The sequence below is a fragment of the Eubalaena glacialis genome, chromosome 4 (genome assembly GCF_028564815.1).
Source record: "Eubalaena glacialis isolate mEubGla1 chromosome 4, mEubGla1.1.hap2.+ XY, whole genome shotgun sequence".
NCBI lineage: Eukaryota > Metazoa > Chordata > Mammalia > Artiodactyla > Balaenidae > Eubalaena > Eubalaena glacialis.
The window spans coordinates 170736543-170755728 of NC_083719.1; the positions used below are offsets into that span (position 1 = coordinate 170736543).

The 19186-nt window shown below is 37.4% G+C and overlaps 1 protein-coding gene across 1 annotated transcript in view; it reads right to left on the reverse strand.

The window, feature by feature from the left end:
- Positions 1-19186, reverse strand: part of LOC133091154 (ELKS/Rab6-interacting/CAST family member 1-like) — a 115554-nt gene that overhangs the window by 13351 nt on the left and 83017 nt on the right. The window contains 4 exon segments of the mRNA XM_061190112.1: positions 5518-5711; positions 11462-11602; positions 12542-12682; positions 13949-14086. Coding sequence (XP_061046095.1) covers positions 5518-5711; positions 11462-11602; positions 12542-12682; positions 13949-14086 — 614 coding nt within the window.

Here is a 19186-nt window from a genome sequence, read left to right on the forward strand (position 1 = left end):
ACAGAAATATAGATCAATGGAACAGGATAGAAAGCCCAGAGATAAACCCACGCACATATGGTCACCTTATCTTTGATAAAGGAGGCAAGCATATACAGTGGAGAAAAGACTGCCTCTTCAATAAGTGGTGCTGGGAAAATTGGACAGGTACATGTAAAAAAGTATGAAATTAGAACACTCCCTGACACCATACACAAAAATAAACTCAAAATGGATTAAAGACCTAAGTGTAAGGCCAGACACTATCAAACTCTTAGAGGAAAACCTAGGCAGAACACTCTATGACATAAATCATAGCAAGATCCTTTTTGACCCAGGTCCTAGAGAAATGGAAATAAAAACACAAATAAACAAATGGGACCTAATGAAACTTAAAAGCTTTTGCACAGCAAAGGAAACCATAAACAAGACCAAAAGACAACCCTCAGAATGGGAGAAAATATTTGCAAATGAAGCAACTGACAAAGGATTAATCTCCAAGGTTTACAAGCAGCTCATGCAGCTCAATAACAAAAAAAACAAACAACCCAATCCAAAAATGGGCAGAAGACCTAAACAGACATTTCTCCAAAGACGATATACAGATTGCCAACAGACACATGAAAGAATGCTCAACATCATTAATCATTAGAGAAATGCAAATCAATACTACAATGAGGTATCATCTCACACCGGTCAGAATGGCCATCATCAAAAAATCTAGAAACAATAAATGCTGGAGAGGGTGTGGAGAAAAGGGAACACTCTTGCACTGTTGGTGGGAATGTAAATTGATACAGCCACTATGGAGAACAGTATGGAGGTTCCTTAAAAAACTAAAAATAGAACTACCATACGACCCAGCAATCCCACTACTGGGCATATACCCTGAGAAAACCATAATGCAGAAAGAGTCATGTACCAAAATATTCATTGCAGCTCTGTTTACAATAGCCAGGACATGGAAGCAACCTAGGTGTCCATCATCGGATGAATGGATAAAGAAGATGTGGCACATATATACAATGGAATACTACTCAGCCATAAAAAGAAATGAAATGGAGGTATTTGTAATGAGGTGGATGGAGTTAGAGTCTGTCATACAGAGTGAAGTAAGTCAGAAAGAGAAAAAGAAATACAGTATGCTAACACATATATATGGAATCTAACGAAAAAAAAAAAAAAGGTCATGAAGAACCTAGTGGCAAGACGGGAATAAAGACACAGACCTACTAGAGAATGGACTTGAGGATATGGGGAGGGGAAGGGGTGAGATGTGACAGGGTGAGAGAGTGTCATGGACATATATACACTACCAAATGTAAAATAGATAGCTAGTGGGAAGCAGCTACATAGCACAGGGAGATCAGCTCGGTGCTTTGTGACCACCTAGAGGGGTGGGATAGGGAGGGTGGGAGGGAGGGAGATGCAAGAGGGAAGAGATATGGGAACATATGTATATGTATAACTGATTCACTTTGTTATAAAGCAGAAAGTAACACACCATTGTAAAGCAATTATACTTCAATAAAGATGTTTAAAAAAAAAAAAGTTTCTAAGTGGGATGCTGAATGTAATTTAAATAAACCTCACATTAGCGTAAATTGAGGATTTCTAGTGCAAACACCAAACTCTGCAGATTCATTAGTGCTTCTGTATCAGAAAAAAAAATGTAATAAAGCAAATACAGAAGCAAAATTATGCACGGGGGATAATGCTCCCAGTATACTGCCATGGCATGGGTATTTAGCTAAAGGGACGTGAGTGAAAGAGCAGACAACAAGCAATTCTTTCAGGAGTCTGAAAAGATACTACTATCAGAATTTCATCAGCCTACATTACTAAACATTTTAAACATTATGCCAAAGAAAAGGCTATTCATCATGCATCTAAATAGAAACCATAATATGCTCACTTTAGAAGAGAAATATTCAATTTACATTTTGGGTTCCTCATGCTAATCTAAATCAATCTACTTATATAACATGTCAATCTTTAGGTTTGTTTTTACTATTATTTTCTCCCTTAAAATCATCTGTGGAGACTATCCAGAACCACCAAGTGATGACTTTCTTGAAGTGTCAACCTGGGTAGGCTACAGCACCCAGTTAACTTAATCCAACACTAATCTACGTGTTGCTATGAAGGTATTTTGCGGATATAAGTAAAGCCTATAATCCATTTAAGTAAAGGAGATTACTATCCCAGATAATCGAAGTGGGCATCATATCTCAATTCTTTGGAAGGCCCTAAAAGCAGGTTTCCCAAGGAAAGAAAAGAAATTTTGCCTGCGGACCACACTTCTGGCCCATGCCCACGGGAGTTCTATCCTGCAGGTGATCTCCTCCTGACAGCTTTCCCATACACATTTCAGACTTGCTTAGCCAGCTGCTGACAATCATGCAAGACAATTCCTTGTAATAAAACTGATATATATGTATCATATATATATAAATATATGTATGTATCTCTCCTACTGGTTCTGCCTCTCTGGTTGAACTCCAACTGATACACACCATAGTACGGAATGTAAATTTAGAAATAGTACTTCTTAGATTTAATTGGGAAAAATATTTTGTATTTGCAGATGTATGGGTAGGCCTACATAATCCTCGTTTTAAAATTGCAGTAGCTCAAGACACTGGTACAACACTAAATCATCTGACAGGAACTACTATTGTTCTGTAAGAGCAGTGTAAGGGACTATTTGTTTTTCTCAAGACCACAAAGAATAAGTCTGGGAATTCTTCATGATTTAATCTAAACCTATTAATATTGGAGAATCTTACATAAGTACTAGGAAATTTTAAAAGAGTAATAAGAGTTTTCTTTAGCCCAATGATAACATTCTGCTGTCGTTTTTGCACTTAGAAGGTTGCTGAACACCCAGTAAAAATGCATGCTACTTCCTGAATTAGGGTGTGGCACTACAGCTGCATTGCCTGAGAGGCTACTACTTAAAGGGCACTCCAGCAAAAGAACCACCACATAAAAGATGGGCTAGAAACCGAGAATAAGACAATTATATCCAACAATATCAGAATCTTACCAGAGAGAACACATACTTTATCCACAAGCAATGGATCTAAGAGGTACTGTTCAACTGGATATATAACCGGCTGGTCTTTAATTCTGATCAAGCAAAAGCCCCAGCAAGCCCCAGCAGCAGCAAGAGTGGCAGCAGCAACTCCTCTAGTACAGAACTGTAGCCTTACTTAACACTCACTTTCCCAGGAAGTCCCAAACAAACCCCCCCGACGGTGCAGGGACAGAAATGTGGCGTGGAAGGTACAAAGTGCGGGAGGCTGGCTTTCTGAGAAACAGCATGGCCAAGAGGGATATGAACACAGACAGACACAGAGACCAAAACCCCAATGGAATAGGACCAGGATAAGACAAGCCAAAAGAAAGGTGAAGAAACTCAGATGATAAATGACAGGGAGCCAGACACCCACACCCAGGAAATAGTGGAATAGCAACATAAGAAGCAAATTGTTAGTAAGAAACACAGCAGCCATGCACACGCAGCTCAGTACTAAAACTCTGGGAAGAAAAGGCATAAAATAATTCCAATCATCTTTTATTCCCATCTTAAACTATGCTGCTCAATAACAAATTACAAAGCCAGTAGCAACTGAGTTTTTAAAACTGTTTCTTTTCTTGGTAGCCAGGAAACTGTGTGTCGAATCTTAAAATAAGATTACAATGTTACATGACCAGAGGACAAAATTCTATAGTACTTTTTCAAATTTATAAGTAATATTCTGTGGAAAGAACAGATCATTTACAACTCTTTCCCAAAATGTGAGAAATATAGTGGCTAATAAAAGCTATCTGGTGTGCTTTGGATATCAAATATAGATTTAATTCTATTTCTTACTCTCGTTCAAATCACATCCATCTCCCAAAATCAGTACTGGGTCCAAAAATGAATTGAAACATTTTTCAAGCAAGGTATCTGGAATAGCAAGCAATAATTTCAATGCAGAGTTCTAATACAAAAAAATCAAACTGAAAAATAAAACTTTATCAAGAAATTTCTTTCCTGAAATACTGAAATACATTTAGTGGGAAGTCACTAATCCATCAGAAGTATCGTATTTTAAAATCTATGAAATTAAGATTTGAATAAAAGTCTGATTTCAAAAAAAAAATAAAAAATAAAAAATAAATAAATAAATTAAATCTATGAAGTACTGCTGTTGATTTCAGGGTGACACAAAAGCAAAGAAAGGCATGTACTTATGTAAGTATGTAACGAGAGCGTGTGTGTGTGTGTGTGTGCACGTGCACGTGTGCTGGGAGTAAAGATGCAGTGCAAACAGGGAAGACGTACAAAAAACATACATAATCTAATCTTGAGACTCTGATAATTTGTTAATTCTGACTTAAAGAACTTTATCCACCCATCTTATCCAGAACCAGACCAGAAAACATGAATAGAGTTAATATCAAAATAAGAGGAAACAAATGAGTAGGTGATCAGCTCATTTATTCACACTTTCAACTTAGTGAAGAAGAATTGTGAGGGTTGGACTTTATCCTTTTCGTTTTTTGAAAATCAAAATTCTATGGGTACAGAACAAGAGGAAAAAATTACTTCTAGGGGAAAATATCAAGTCTACCAATATCCTAAAAATTTAAAACTTAGTAAACAACTTATGAAAGTAGTCTACTACTTCCCAACATTCAAGAGCATGAAAATAAAATACTTCTAAGAATCAGGCTCAAAGGAGTCACACGGATTAATGACTTCATTCTGTCACTGCCAGTCTCTCTGACTGTTCAGAATACAGTGATTAATGCAGTTCTACTGGAAGAACTATTTCTATGCACTTGTGAATTTATGTTAAATACATGGTGTAAAGGAAGAGGCCAAGAGGCATACGCTTTATCTTTAGTACAAAATACCCTAACAAGAAAAAAAGGCAAAGAAAATTCCAAGAGAGCTATCTGGCTGGTTCTGTTTAAACAAAGCTCATTTTGAAGAAGTCAAAGTCAGAGCTCAATAAAAAATCACATCCAAGTCTCCTAAATTGTCCTCAAAATGTCCCTCCTTCTAAATTTGACCTATGTACCAATGTAATAGCTTGCTTCTCCACAATACAGAGTCTAAAAATTCACAGCCCAAAAGAGCAACGGCTCAACATAAAAGGTCTAAACCAATGAAAAATTTTAACTCCTTGAACTTGAGGTTCATTTGTTCCTTAAACAGATAAATAAATAATGAGAGAGCAAGTGGCTATCTGCACTCTCTTGATTAGCCAGTAGAAAACTTTAACTTCTTAATCAATGAATACTTTCTCTTTCCAATCAATGATGCTGAAGTCCATAGCTTCCCAATCTATTCCCACTCTGTGTTGCCATTCAGAGACTGCAACAGTGAAGTTACACTGACTTAGAATAAAAAGTAGGTAATAAAGTAAATTCAGAGAGGCAGATATATTGGATAAATATGTCCCGAAAAGTACACAGTTTTAAAACCATCCTTCAACCTCTCTAACATAGAGAGTGCCTCTTCAGCTTCCCTTTCCTTACCTTTCCAACTCAGCAATCTTCTTATCTTTGTCATTCTTCTCATTTTCCACCTCCTTCAAGATTTCCAAGAGGCGGTCAACTTCTGCCTGGGCCTTGCTAGAGTCATCTCTGTACCTGGCAATCTCTCTCTCCAATTGCTGTATTCAATCACTCATCTCTGGACTGGCTCTGGCTTCCAGTGCTGCCTCGTGTGCCTACAAAGAAAATGTCCAAATTCTATCAGATATACATACAGTGGCAGTGGGCAAACCATGTCCCCAAAAGCCACCTATACTCCAATTTCAACAGGGGATTATCAAACATCTAATAGCTAGTCTTCAATTTATAAGGTTCTTCTCTGCTTAAATATTACATAGACAAAATATCACTACACAGTTACATTTTTTTTTTATAACTGGAAGTTTGTACCTTTTGACCACCTCCACCCATTATACAAACACACACACACACACACACACACACACACACACACACACACACAGCCCTCCATTTCTGACAACTACCAATCTGGTCTCTGTATCTATGAGTTCAGTTTTTGGTTGGTTTTTGGTTCTTACATTCCACATATAAGTGAGATCATACAGTATTTGTCTTTCTCTGTCTGACTTACTTCACTGCCCTGCTTTTAAAATGTAATAATGCTAGGGAAGCACTTATCTACTAGAATGGGATAAAATCTGAAATATGATATTTAACAATTATTCTGGGTCTTACATTTTATTACTAGACTCTTATCTCAATCTTACATTAGGAAATATGCTCTCATTTATTTTAAGACATTTTTTTAAAGTCAAAGGGTTTTTTATTTTCAATAAGGCAATTTCCAATATAAATTAAGTTTAGAAACAGACATGATAAAACAGTCAAATTCATTCAACATCTAGCAGAACTGAAAAAGCTGTATAAGACAGGTATATTGTTAATTAAGATCTCTGTGATCTACTTTCAAATTCCTGGGCATAGGTTAACTTATTGATTCCATAAACAGTTATGTGTTAATGAATAAATCTAAAGCTGATTCCCAAATATAATTAATAAATTGTTTTTATTATATTATTATTTTAGATTTTATTCTAAACAGCAAAATTCATACAAATACCTTCATAAAACAAGAATGAGTAGGCCTGTTCCATACGGGAAGCTACTGGAACTTCAGTTCCAACATGTAAAAAACTCAGAAGTCATCACTACTATTTTTACAAGAAAAAGTTGAAAAACAGAAAATCAATGACTTTTCTAGGACCTATCAGAGAACTGAGGTCACAGGAAAAATTACCCCTCCAACATCAAGAGACACTGGCAAACCCACAGAGCTGAAGCTGAGATCTGCTCACCTGGAGCAGAAGCTGTGAGCAGAAACACTTAAGTGGTAATTTTAAGGAACTGCTGGGGGCTGAGTGTGGACGTACAAGCAAAAGAGTGAGGAAAGTCCCAGGGCCGGCGGTTTTAGGGGGGCCCATACTTTCATGGGCTTTAATCCAGGAACCACACCAGGGTCTCACAGTGAAGAGCCAACAAAAATCCCCTTGTGGTTCTGGCTGCAGGAGGGGAAGAGTAACAATTGTGAAATATGCCCAAAGTGTACTCTATCCAAAGACAGACCCTCAGGAGTAAAAATTTTAACAGAGCTTTGTCCTACCTGGGGAAAGGGCATTTCTCCCACTCTAGCCCCTGCTAGTAAAAAATAAGACTCATATATTTGACACAGATGTTGGAATTACCAGACAGGGAATTTAAAGTAACTATGATAAATAGCTAAAGGCACAGGACTTCCCTGGTGGTCCAGCGGTTAAGAATCCGCCTTCCAGTGCGGGGGACACGGGTTTGATCCCTGGTCAGAGAACTAAGATCCCACATGCCGCAGGGCAACTAAGCCCGCACGCCGCCACTACGGAGCCTCCACGCCTCAACTAGAGAGGCTGCATCCCACAAACGACAGAGCCCATGCGCTCTGGAGCCCGTGCGCCACAACTAGAGAGCCCGCGCATCACAATGAAGATCCCGCATGCCACAACTAAGACCCAACGCAGACAAAAAAATAAATAAATAAAATAAATAAATATTTTTAAAAAATAGTTAAAGGCGCTAAGGGGAAAAGGAGACAACGCCCAAGAGTAGAGGGGCAATGTAAGCAGAAAAATGGACACTCCAAGGAAGAATGAGAAGGAAATGCCACATATTAAAAACATGTAAGATCTTGCTTATAATGTGGAATCTGAAAAAGGTGAACTCATAAAAGCAGAGGGTAGAAGGGTGGTTGCCAGGGGCTGGGGGTGGGGGAAATGGGAAGATGTTGGTCAAAGTGTACAAACTTTCAGTTATAAGATGAATAAGTCCTGGGGATCTAATGTATAGGATATTGACTCTAGTTAACAATGTTGTGTTGCATACTTGAAATTTGCTAAGAGAATACATCTTAAAAAGTGTTCTCAACAACCTAAGTGTCCATCAGTGGATGAATAGATAAGAAAATGTGGTATGTACGTATGTATGTATGTATACACACACAGGAATACTACTCAGCCATAAAAAAGGGGGAAAGTCTTTTCATTGGCCACAATATGGATGGACCTTGAGAACATGCTAAGTGAGATAAGTCAGACAGAGTAGATAAATGTCATTATGATTGCACTTATATACGGAATCTAAAACAAAAACAAAAAGACCAAGCTCATAGATAGAAAAGACCGGTAGCCTGCCAAAAGTGGGGAGTCAGAGGTGGGCGACATGGGTGAAGGTGACCAGAAGGTACACATTTCCAGTTACAAAACAGTAAGTCCTGGGGATGTGATGTACAGCATGGTGACTATAAATATGTGCTGCATATGTCAAAGTTGCTAAGAGAATAAATCTTAAAAGTTCTCATCACAAGAAAAAAAATTTATAACTATGTATATTGATGGATGTTCAACAGATTTACTGTGGTGATGATTTTGCAATATATACAAATATTGAGTTGTTATGTTGTACACCAGAAACTAATAAAATGTTATATGTCAATTATACTACAATTTTTAAAAAGTGTTCTCACCACACACACGAAAAAAGGTAACTATTTAAGGTTGATGAATGTGTTAATTAGCTTCACTGTGGTAACCATTTCACAATGCATACATAGATTAAAGCATCATGCTGTACACCTTAAATATATACAATTTTTGGCACTGAAAAAGCTGAGGAAAAAGAAAAGAGTGAAAATGTATATTGCAAACTCTAGAGCAACCTATATTTAGGCTGGAGGAGGGCGTTGTGGAAGCAGTGTAATAGGAAAACATCACTAATTAATTAAAATGAAAAGTTACAGTTGTCCAGAATGAAAGAAGGGAAAATACGAAAAGTAAAATGGCAATTAGCAGAAAAACAAGTAATAAGTCAGAGTAGGGGGAAGCCACCAAGTCCTCTACCCAAAGATAACTTTATTTTTTCTCATGAACCTAAACACAAAGTTTAAGAGATCATAAAAATGACCAGCTATAGAAGTATCATAACAAGGAGATTAAAAATAAACAAAGAGAAAATGTGGGATTGCCATAAATAGGCGAGTTTGGAATATTAGTGAATAACATTTATTACTCTTGATAGTTACTGCTCAGTTTCATAATCCTAAATACATCTAACAGTCTTACCTTCAATATTCCAGTATTAAATAGAAAATTACCTCCACTTATTTAGTGAGGGGGAAAAAAGTCAATTACCAAATCTGAATTAGTTAATCTCAAAAAAAGTATTTTCCTACTTATTCAAAAGTAACTTTAAGCTACTGGATTTTCTTCCTTTCCTTAGCTTAAGAATATGACTTCATTTCTGGCATACCCTAAATTATGATTCATCACGAGGTGTTCATGCTGAACACACCCAATATATGTCAAAAGAACACCACCAAGTCTCAAGACTAGGCTGGGCCCCCTTTTCATCAGTAATCACGTGAACTGGACCCAGTTAATCAGAGTTGGTAACTCAGAGATAATAAGTATGAAAGTGCTTTGAAAACTACAAACTGCCATATAAATATTAGAGAGGTGTAAATCAATGAAATGGATAGTAAATACCTGTACCAAATTCTAATATTCACCGGTATGGGTGACTATCGCTGTTAAATTATCTCTTTCCAGGAAGCCTAATGCTAATAGAAGAAAAATATCAGATAATTGAGATTTTTACATTGTGGTCTTACATTTCATCTATAAAGGAGCTGCATATTTTAATCTTACTCTGAATTGCCAATTTTCTAAGAGTTTGGGGACTCTCAGAAGTAAAGTAAAATAGGATAAGAATGCCAAGAGAATTAATCAAGGTATAAATGGTATTTTGAATTTTAGGAGATTATTACTCCACTGGTAAGTTATTCCATATGGACACTATAGAGTTTTCTACTATGCTGTTATTTAAAGCAAAGCAAGAACAGTCATCAAGACAGTATGCGACTGGCACAAAAACAGAAATACAGATCAATGGAACAGGGTAAAAAGTCCAGAGATAAACCCACGCACATATGGTCACCTTATTCTTGATAAAGGAGCCAAGAATATACAATGGAGAAAAGACAGCCTCTTCAATAAATGGTGCTGGGAAAACTGGACAGCTACATGTAAAAGAATGAAAGCAGAACACTCCCTAACACCATACACAAAAATAGACTCAAAATGGGTTAAAGACCTAAATGTAAGGCCAGACACTATAAAACTCTTAGAGGAAAACAGAGGCAGAACACTCTATGACATAAATCGCAGCAAGATCCTTTTTGACCCACCTCCTAGAGAAATGGAAATAAAAACAAAAATAAACAAATGGGACCTAGAAACTCAGAAGCTTTTGCACAGCAAAGGAAACCATAAACAAGATGAAAAGACAACCCTCAGAATGGGAGAAAATATTTGCAAATGAAGCAACTGACAAAGGATTAATCTCCAAAATATACAAGCAGCTCATGCAGTTCAATATCAAAAAAACAAACAACCCAATCCAAAAATGGGCAGAAGACCTAAATAGACATTTCTCCAAAGAAGATATACAGATTGCCAACAAACACATGAAAGGATGCTCAACATCACTAATCATTAGAGAAATGCAAATCCAAACTACAATGAGGTATCACCTCACACCAGTCAGAATGGCCATCATCAAAAAATCTACAAACAATAAATGCTGGAGAGGGTGTGGAGAAAAGGGAACACTCTTGCACTGTTGGTGGGAATGTAAATTGATACAACCACTATGGAGAACAGTAGGGAGGTTCCTTAAGAAACTATAAATAGAACTACCATACAACCCAGCAATCCCACTACTGGGCATATACCCTGAGAAAACCATAATTCAAAAAGAGTCATGTACCACAATGTTCATTACAGCTCTATTTACAATAGCCAGGACATGGAAGCAACCTAAGTGTCCATCAACAGATGAATGGATAAAGAAGATGTTGCACATATATACAATAGAATATTACTCAGCCATAAAAAGAAACGAAATTGAGTTATTTGTAGTGAGATGGATGGACCTAGAGTCTGTCATACAGAGTGAAGTAAGTCAGAAAGAGAAAAACAAATACCGTATGCTAACACATATATACGGAATCTAAAAAAAAAAAAAAGTTATGAAGAACCTAGGGGCAGGACAGGAATAAAGACGCAGACGTAGAGAACGGACTTGAGGACACGGGGAGGGGGAAGGGTAAGCTGGGACGAAGTGAGAGAGTGGCATGGACATATATACACTACCAAATGTAAAACAGATAGCTAGTGGGAAGCAGCCGCATAGCACAGGGAGATCAGCTCGGTGCTTTGTGACCACCTAGAGGGGTAGGATAGGGAGGATGGGAGGGAGATGCAAGAGGGAGGAGATATGGGGATATATGTATATGTATAGCTGATTCACTTTGTTATAAAGCAGAAACTTAAAAAAAATAAATAAAGCAAAGCAAGAAATTGGAAAAGTTTTCTTTAACCTTTTTCAACTGCGAGTCCATCTTCAGACACTCTTCCTTCTTCTGCTCCAAAGCAATTTCTAGTGTCTTAAGCCGTGAGTCCTTTTTCAGTCCTGCGGAAGCCAGGGAAGAAGCATGCTCTTTCAGATCCAAGAGTGAAGCCTAAAAGAAGCAACATACATCTAGAATAAATACTATTTATTAACAAAATGGAGATTTAAATTCTTAAATTTATTTTCCTGGTGGTTTGTAGTTTCTTTCCATTAGCATATACTGACATATTTCCATTTCAAGAACATGAAATACAGAACAACAACATTAGCTCTGGCTTTCAAGTTCTAACTAAAACAGAATGAATTCCCAAGAAATACCAACTGAATAGTGACTTAAAGAGCCCTACCAATACATATCCATTCCCACAAAATAAATGGAAGTAGATCAAGCTTTGTGAATGTAAGCAGTCAACCTTAGTAGCTACACTGACTTTTTTCTTCTAATTTTGGAAGAAACATTCTATTAGAAACATAAATTCCCATAAAATTTCCTAAAGATATTAGAAAGAAAACCCTGAGAATGTCCCTAAAGCTCATTATTATCTGATCACAAGGCATTAGGCATTTCTGCTATTTAGGTGACATCGACAAGATTCTTCAAAAGTAAAATCAAAGTATATTAAGTCACCTAATTGGTCAACAATCATTTAAGATTTCTCTGCCAATGTTGAGGTGATCGTTAAGAGCTGATGTAAATAAACTGTCCTCCTTGTGCATACGCCGTTCGTCTATCAGCTTTCTCACCATTAGCACAATATTTCTCCAAATGTAACTGGAGAAATACTGTTATTTTAGGATCTGTAAAACGTCATTAGCAAGTAAGAAGCCAACTCATAACAGTTGCAAGAAGTAAGAGGTAAGACTTAGGAAAGAAATGATTCAATCTACTATATCTCTGCAAAGCTTCCTGAAATAATCCCTGCTATAAGAAGATTCTTTAAATCTTCCAACAGACCCTTTTTTTATACGCATTATGTAAACACAAACGACATATACACACAATGCACTGGCTAAGCAAACCAAATAATTCCATTTTGGTGATCTTGACCTCTTTCTCTGAGAGGTCGCCTTGCAATAGGCTGACTTTTTCTTTCAGGTCTTTAAGATCTTTTTTGTAGTTATCAATTTCCTCCTGCTTTTCTCGCTCATCTCGGTCCCGCTGGTCCTTTAAGCGTTCGACTGTCCGCTCCTGATAAGAGAGCACATCAATACATGAGAAAATTCCTTTCATACTTCTATCATACGACTGCAATTCAGCTTCTAGCTGATAAAATTTCACACTTCCATCCTCCATTCAAAAGACAGTGATAGGTCGTTAATAATTGACCTTGTAAAGAATTCAACCTTCCAACCTATCTTGCCCTAACATACATCTGGTTTTGTTCTTTTGATTCCCCTAGGTTTCTTTTCTTATAACCTTAATTAGTATTAGATGTCCCTAGAGTATTCTTTTGGAATAATCTCATTTATTCAAATCCCAAGCAACAAAAAACTTATACATACACCCTAAGGACAATAAGTAGCAAATATTTCTTTTCTATATATAATTCACATGTTGCCTACAAAGCAATGGAAACAACTCACAACTCACGCAGCAAACAGGAGGAGGTTGGAGAGATTATGATTTGTTGAGCTTAAAGCATAAAGAAGGATAAAGAAAAGAGAAACCATTAAAACTTCTGTCAACAGATACTCAGGAAGTTTGAAAGTTGAAGCAATTTAAGTATATTTATGGGTATTATTTCTGAATATATTCGGGGATCAAGCCTTGATCCCTGGGCAGGAAGCCTGAAACATTCTGAGTCCAAGAGGCTTAAGGAACAGTAACCCTATCCCTTAAAGAAAAAAGAAGAAGAAGAAGAAGAAGAATCCAATTAAAATGCCCCACCAAGAGTCCTTAAACCTCCTCCAAGACATTAACACTTGTCATGTTGGGCCACTTCTTTATTTAGTCAACCATTCCTGAAAAAACTAGGTTTGCTCATGAAGGCAAAATGAAGTGGCAAGGCCACGACTAGAAAAACAGCAAGTACACTGTATTAATAACTAAAACCCACGAATATATTAGATCCCAATGCGGCACAGTAAAAGAGAACTAATGTTGCCTCCTGATGGTCAGTGTCTGACATTCCCACATCACCGAATTCTAGCTGACCATACACATAAAAAGAAGATAGTAAACAGGGAGCACATGGCTGATTCTTTAGAAACTTCAGCCACTGCCCTCCAGTACGGAATCCATCCTGCCTAGCAACAGATGCTTAAATTGGCAACAACAAAACGAATCTTCTTTCCCTTACCCTGGGTACGTCAGCAACAGTACAGGCAGCTCTTTTCCCTTTTGCCAAAGCGACTTCTTCTGTCTCCTCTATCAAGTCTCATCACTAAAGTGACTTTCAGATTAATGAGAAAGCAGAAGAAATGTGTCTGTGAGGAGTCTGGGCCAGTCACCCACCTTCTCGGCAAGGGCCTCCTCCAAAGTAGTCAAGGCGGTGTCAGTGTTGGTGGTGTCAGCCTGCAAGGATTTGACTCGCTCCTTCAAGCTGCTCATCTGCTTTTCCTTATCTCTAAGTTGCTCTTGGAGATTTTCAATCTGAGTTGTGCACACACATCTAAGGGGGAAAAAAAAGGAAATTCAGAGAAATACAAACAGTCACAATAAAAATCATTTTAAGTTGGAAACAGGTAGATCAGGGTTGTCAGTGTGTGCTCTGTAGAAGTAATTTAACCCTAAGGGTCTTAGAACTTCATGCAAAGCTTTAAACTGAGAACTTATAGCCAGAAGAGAGAAAAGACATACACATGGGTATGGTCATACATGCAGAGTCATAAATCTCTATAAAGAAATAAGGAAAGTAGCTAGGGAGAAAAGACCCAACATATAGGGATGGGGATAAAGGGAAGACCTACAGAGAGGAAAGCCATGAGAAACTGGATTACTTCCAAAGCAACAGTATAAATGCCCAGAGAGATTCCTTTAAAAAATGCTGAGGGAGGACAGCAAATTGAACAGCTGGATGCTAAGAAAAACAAATCAGCTGTAAAAAGGAAAAACTGTTCATTCATTCATTCATTCATTCATTCATTTATTTATTTATTTATGGCTGTGTTGGGTCTTCGTTTCTGTGCGAGGGCTTTCTTTGGTTGTGGCGAGCAGGGGCCACTCTTCATCACGGTGCGCGGGCCTCTCACTGTCGCGGCCTCTCTTGTTGCGGAGCACAGGCTCCAGACGCGCAGGCTCAGTAGTTGTGGCTCACGGGCCCAGATGCTCCGCGGCATGTGGGATCTTCCCAGACCAGGGCTCGAACCCGTGTCCCCTGCATTGGCAGGCAGATTCTCAACCACTGCGCCACCAGGGAAGCCCGGAAAAACTGTTCTTAAATGCTAGTGTTCAAGTTAGGTTTTTATATCATCTTTTATTTCAACAGCAAGCATTTTCAATGAAATTTATTATTATAGTTATTCATTCCTTCATATACCCTAGTACGCATTCATTTACTCAAAAAACTATTGGTGAATTCTCTATTATATGCCAGGCACTAGTGACACAAAGAAAAATGAACAGACCCATTTTCATTATAAGATGGGAAGGGGACTTTATGTACCTGAATCCAAGCTATGGATGGGCTTCCGTGCCATTCTCACGAGCACACATTTTACTCTAGACAGATGGGAACTATTAGGGACTTTTAAGCAAAGAAACAGTCCAGTCAGTTCTGTATTTCAGACTGATAATTCTGATAGCTGTGGAGAAGATATTCAATATCTAAGGGGAGTTACGTAGAGACATGAAAACAGCTAGGAGATCGTATCAATTCAGGTAAGAGAGTTTGGAAACTAAGTGAGCTAAGAGAGATGGAAAATAGGGGATGGGTTTAGTGAAATAGTGTGGAAACAGCATATTATCACTAGGGAGACTCCCGTACACACAATGAAAAATAGTAAGCAAAAATATGGAGGAACTGTAGAGAGATATTCTTAATAAGCAAAAGGAAAATAAGTAAGACAACTATTCTAAAACTCACAAACTTCATTCTTTCATTCAGCTACATGCCAGGCAGTTTTCTAGGTGTTGAGGATATAGAATTAATCCAAACAGACAAAAATCCCTACCCTCAAAGAGCTTAATCCTAATACGATAGACAAGGAATGAATGAATGAAATGAACATAGTATGTAGGATGGTGATAAGTCCTACAGAGAAAAATGAAGCAGGAGAATATAATATCATCGTCTACTCTTGAACTAGCTGGTTTATTTCACATGGCTTTCAAAAAGCAACATAAATGTTATCTGCTTTGGGACGACTTTCTTGCTCTTACCCCCATGACAATAAGATGACCACAGTCTGTATGCCATCACACATGAACAAAGTATTGATCTACATACATACATATACACATCCCCCATTCTTTTCTCTATCTATACATTTATCTCCATTCTTCCATCTATCTATACATTATAACACGAATCTCCAACCATATTGTTATTACTCATTCTATACACATCTCCACAAATAGACTGGATCTTACTCCTCTACCCCAGCTTTGTATCTTCATATCTGGCACACATCAGGTCTATAATAAATACTGGTTCATTAGTCAGTAAATAATACATAAGCTTGGACTTTTATAAACTGTATTTAGGCATACACATAAACTTCTGCCAAGAAAAGAACTACAAAAGAACCTAAATCCAACCTTCAAATAATTCCTGCATCAATCAATTTAATATAAGCTCTTTAAGGGTCTGCTTCATTCCAAGCAGACCCTTCCAAAGGGAAGAAAAAAAGGTCCCTCTCTACAGTCCCTGAGAATTCCACAGCAGAACAAATAAGCTAAGCGAAAAGGTTCAGCGAACTCAGAATAGGGAACCATGAGTACTGTCAGGCTTGGATTTTCACTCTTTAACGAAGGAAGAATCCTACAGGTGAACCATTGAAACTGGCTCCAGTCTTTTCCATGCCGATAAAGTCCAAAGCATACTGTGAGAGAAAAGACCATCACATATGAAAAGCATTAGTTTCCTTTAGTTTAATCAGACACTCCTATTGGAATCTCATATGGATCAATACTTAGGTAAATTCACAACCACTAAAGAGATTTTGCCACTTCAAAATCTAGTACTCCATAACATACAGAAGGCAATGCCCTGGTGTTTACATATTTAACCAGCTGTGCGGGTCATCCTAGTTGCTGACATATAAACCTTACACACACAAAAAAGATATCATCATTCTGTTGATTAGACTTTTTTTACCAAGAAAGAGCAGTACAACTACCTTTTATAAAAAATAAAACTTCATAGAACCAACCAAGTTTTACATACAAGAAAACAGAGATTTGTTTTATGAGCCCACCTAATATACAAACAGCCCTTACATGCATAATAAGGATTATACCCTTCTTTCTCCTCCATCATCAGCATCTAAGAAAAAATTAAGACGTTAACTGTTAACAATTCCACTTGTATAATTTGTATATAGTCCAACTATTAAAGGGATCCATTATTCTTTGCCAGCAAAAACAAAAACAAACAAAGAAACCAACAAACAAAAAGACTTTTCCTGATATACTCAGGTGCAGAAGCTGCTAAACCAGGTAAAATCCCCATTAACAAGTTCTCCCTAAGCTACTTTCTTATCCAATTAGCCAGCTGTCTAAACTGTTGAGTTGGAGGGGAGGAAGAGGATGGCTATTCCTGGAGAGAAGAAATAGCCATTCCATGGTGAAGAAAGGGCAGCGCTCACTAGAGCTGTCTCCTTTGGGCAAGCTGCTATTGGCAAGGAAGACTTGCAGTAGATGGAGATATGTGCAAACCAGCTGCAAGAGCATTAACCCAAAAGAGGCTCTGTGTGGTGTGTGGGAGGATGGGTGTGTACAAAGCACTTTCCGTTTACCCAGCATCATGATGGACAGCAGCTGAATCCTACTGAAAACTCCTTTTATATATCCTCACTTTGGTTGTGACTCAAAATCGTGATTTTGTGATCAAGGCTCTCTGGGTTCAGACGTTGCTAACCAAGGGGTGTATGAATGCTATCATATTAATCTTGCCATTATTCTCTTCTTTTACCTAATCCAATATAGAGGCTGTGAAAACTGTTCACCCTAATAGTCCCATATCACACCATTTCAGTATTTACTATGCAATTTCTATAAAATATATAGTGGAAATCCCATTCTATACCAAGTTCAATTATCCACAGGATCTAAAATATACTATTTACAAAAGCTTTGAATACAACAGCTAAGAGAAAAACTGGATCAGTTATGCACATACTCGACTATTAATGATAAAGATGACTGCTTCACAATCATGCTAAGTGGAAAAATACTCCTTTAAATATGCTCAGAAGATCTACCCAAGAAAAAAACTTTCCATTTTGTAGAAACAGAAACCACAGAATCCCTAAAATGGCAATATGATAAAAACAACAAAAAATTACTCGTGATGGGGGTGGTGGAGGAGGCGGCGGCAGTGGTGACAAGAGGGACCACTAACACAGAGAGTGTGGTATGTATCAGGCACTGTTTTCAGAAATCTATGTATAACAACTATTGAAGCTCCACCACAAGACTATAATTATTAGGCAATCTAGCTCCAGAATTCTACTCTTAATCACTGTGCTATAAATAATATGTTCTATGATTGGGGGGGGATAAAAAGAAGAATCACACAAAGATGTCTCAAGCATCTTTCCATAAATGATTCCTTGTTATTAAGTAGTGTTTATCAATAAACACAATGTTATTACTACGGTCACATATGAAAATATTCTCCCCTACAGAAGCAAAGAAGGAAGGGTGGAGGTACCAAACCACTGCCAATGCAGAAGAGCATCTTCCATGTACTTCCGTGTATAGTCAAACATAACACACTAAAGCTGGTGGGCAGAACCAAAGGTACTTGATATCAGGATCAATATCATGATAGTATTAAGACAGTCTGTTTAGCCTTTCAAGGGGTAGAAGGAGGCTAGTTTATTTATACACACGGACTAAGGAGCACTTAACAATAGCTAAAAAAGCTTTTCTTCTTTTACTTTAATAACTTATACTTAGTAATATTGAAAATTAATAAAAAATTGTTGCAGAAAATAATGTATTTTATAATTCTATGGGCTCTTCCTACTTTATGCATAACCGATCTGTATTAAAAAGAAATCATTAAGCAGCTATTAACATGTATTCAATTTCTGCATGAGTAAAATTGTGCAGAGATCGAAGGAATTGGTGTTTAGTCTATATTATCTGTGTCCCTGGTGATGAATAGGGAGGGGAAGGGTCAATCAGGTTTATACATACAGCCTAAAATCATAGAGAAGAACTAAGAGTGAAGAATTCAAGAAGGAAACACTTTTTAAATAACTATTTAGAGAAGGAAGGCGTTTTCCTTAAAATGACCTCTCTAATTAGAGTATAACTCTGTTAACTGGGCTAGAAAGAAAATAGAAATAATTATTATATGATATAGAGCCTTTCTTCTCCTCGTACAATTTTTATTTTACAAAGAGAGAAAAACCGATGAAAGAGGAGGAAGACTAATGCAGAATGCATGCTACACGTGAATCCATCAAATCTGCACACCAGCTCCACACTGGCACAGATTTCTTAACATCTTTTGTTTTGGTTTTTATCAGCATTGCCAGTTGTCAGAAACTATCATGGTTCAACGGGGGTGATTTATTCCTA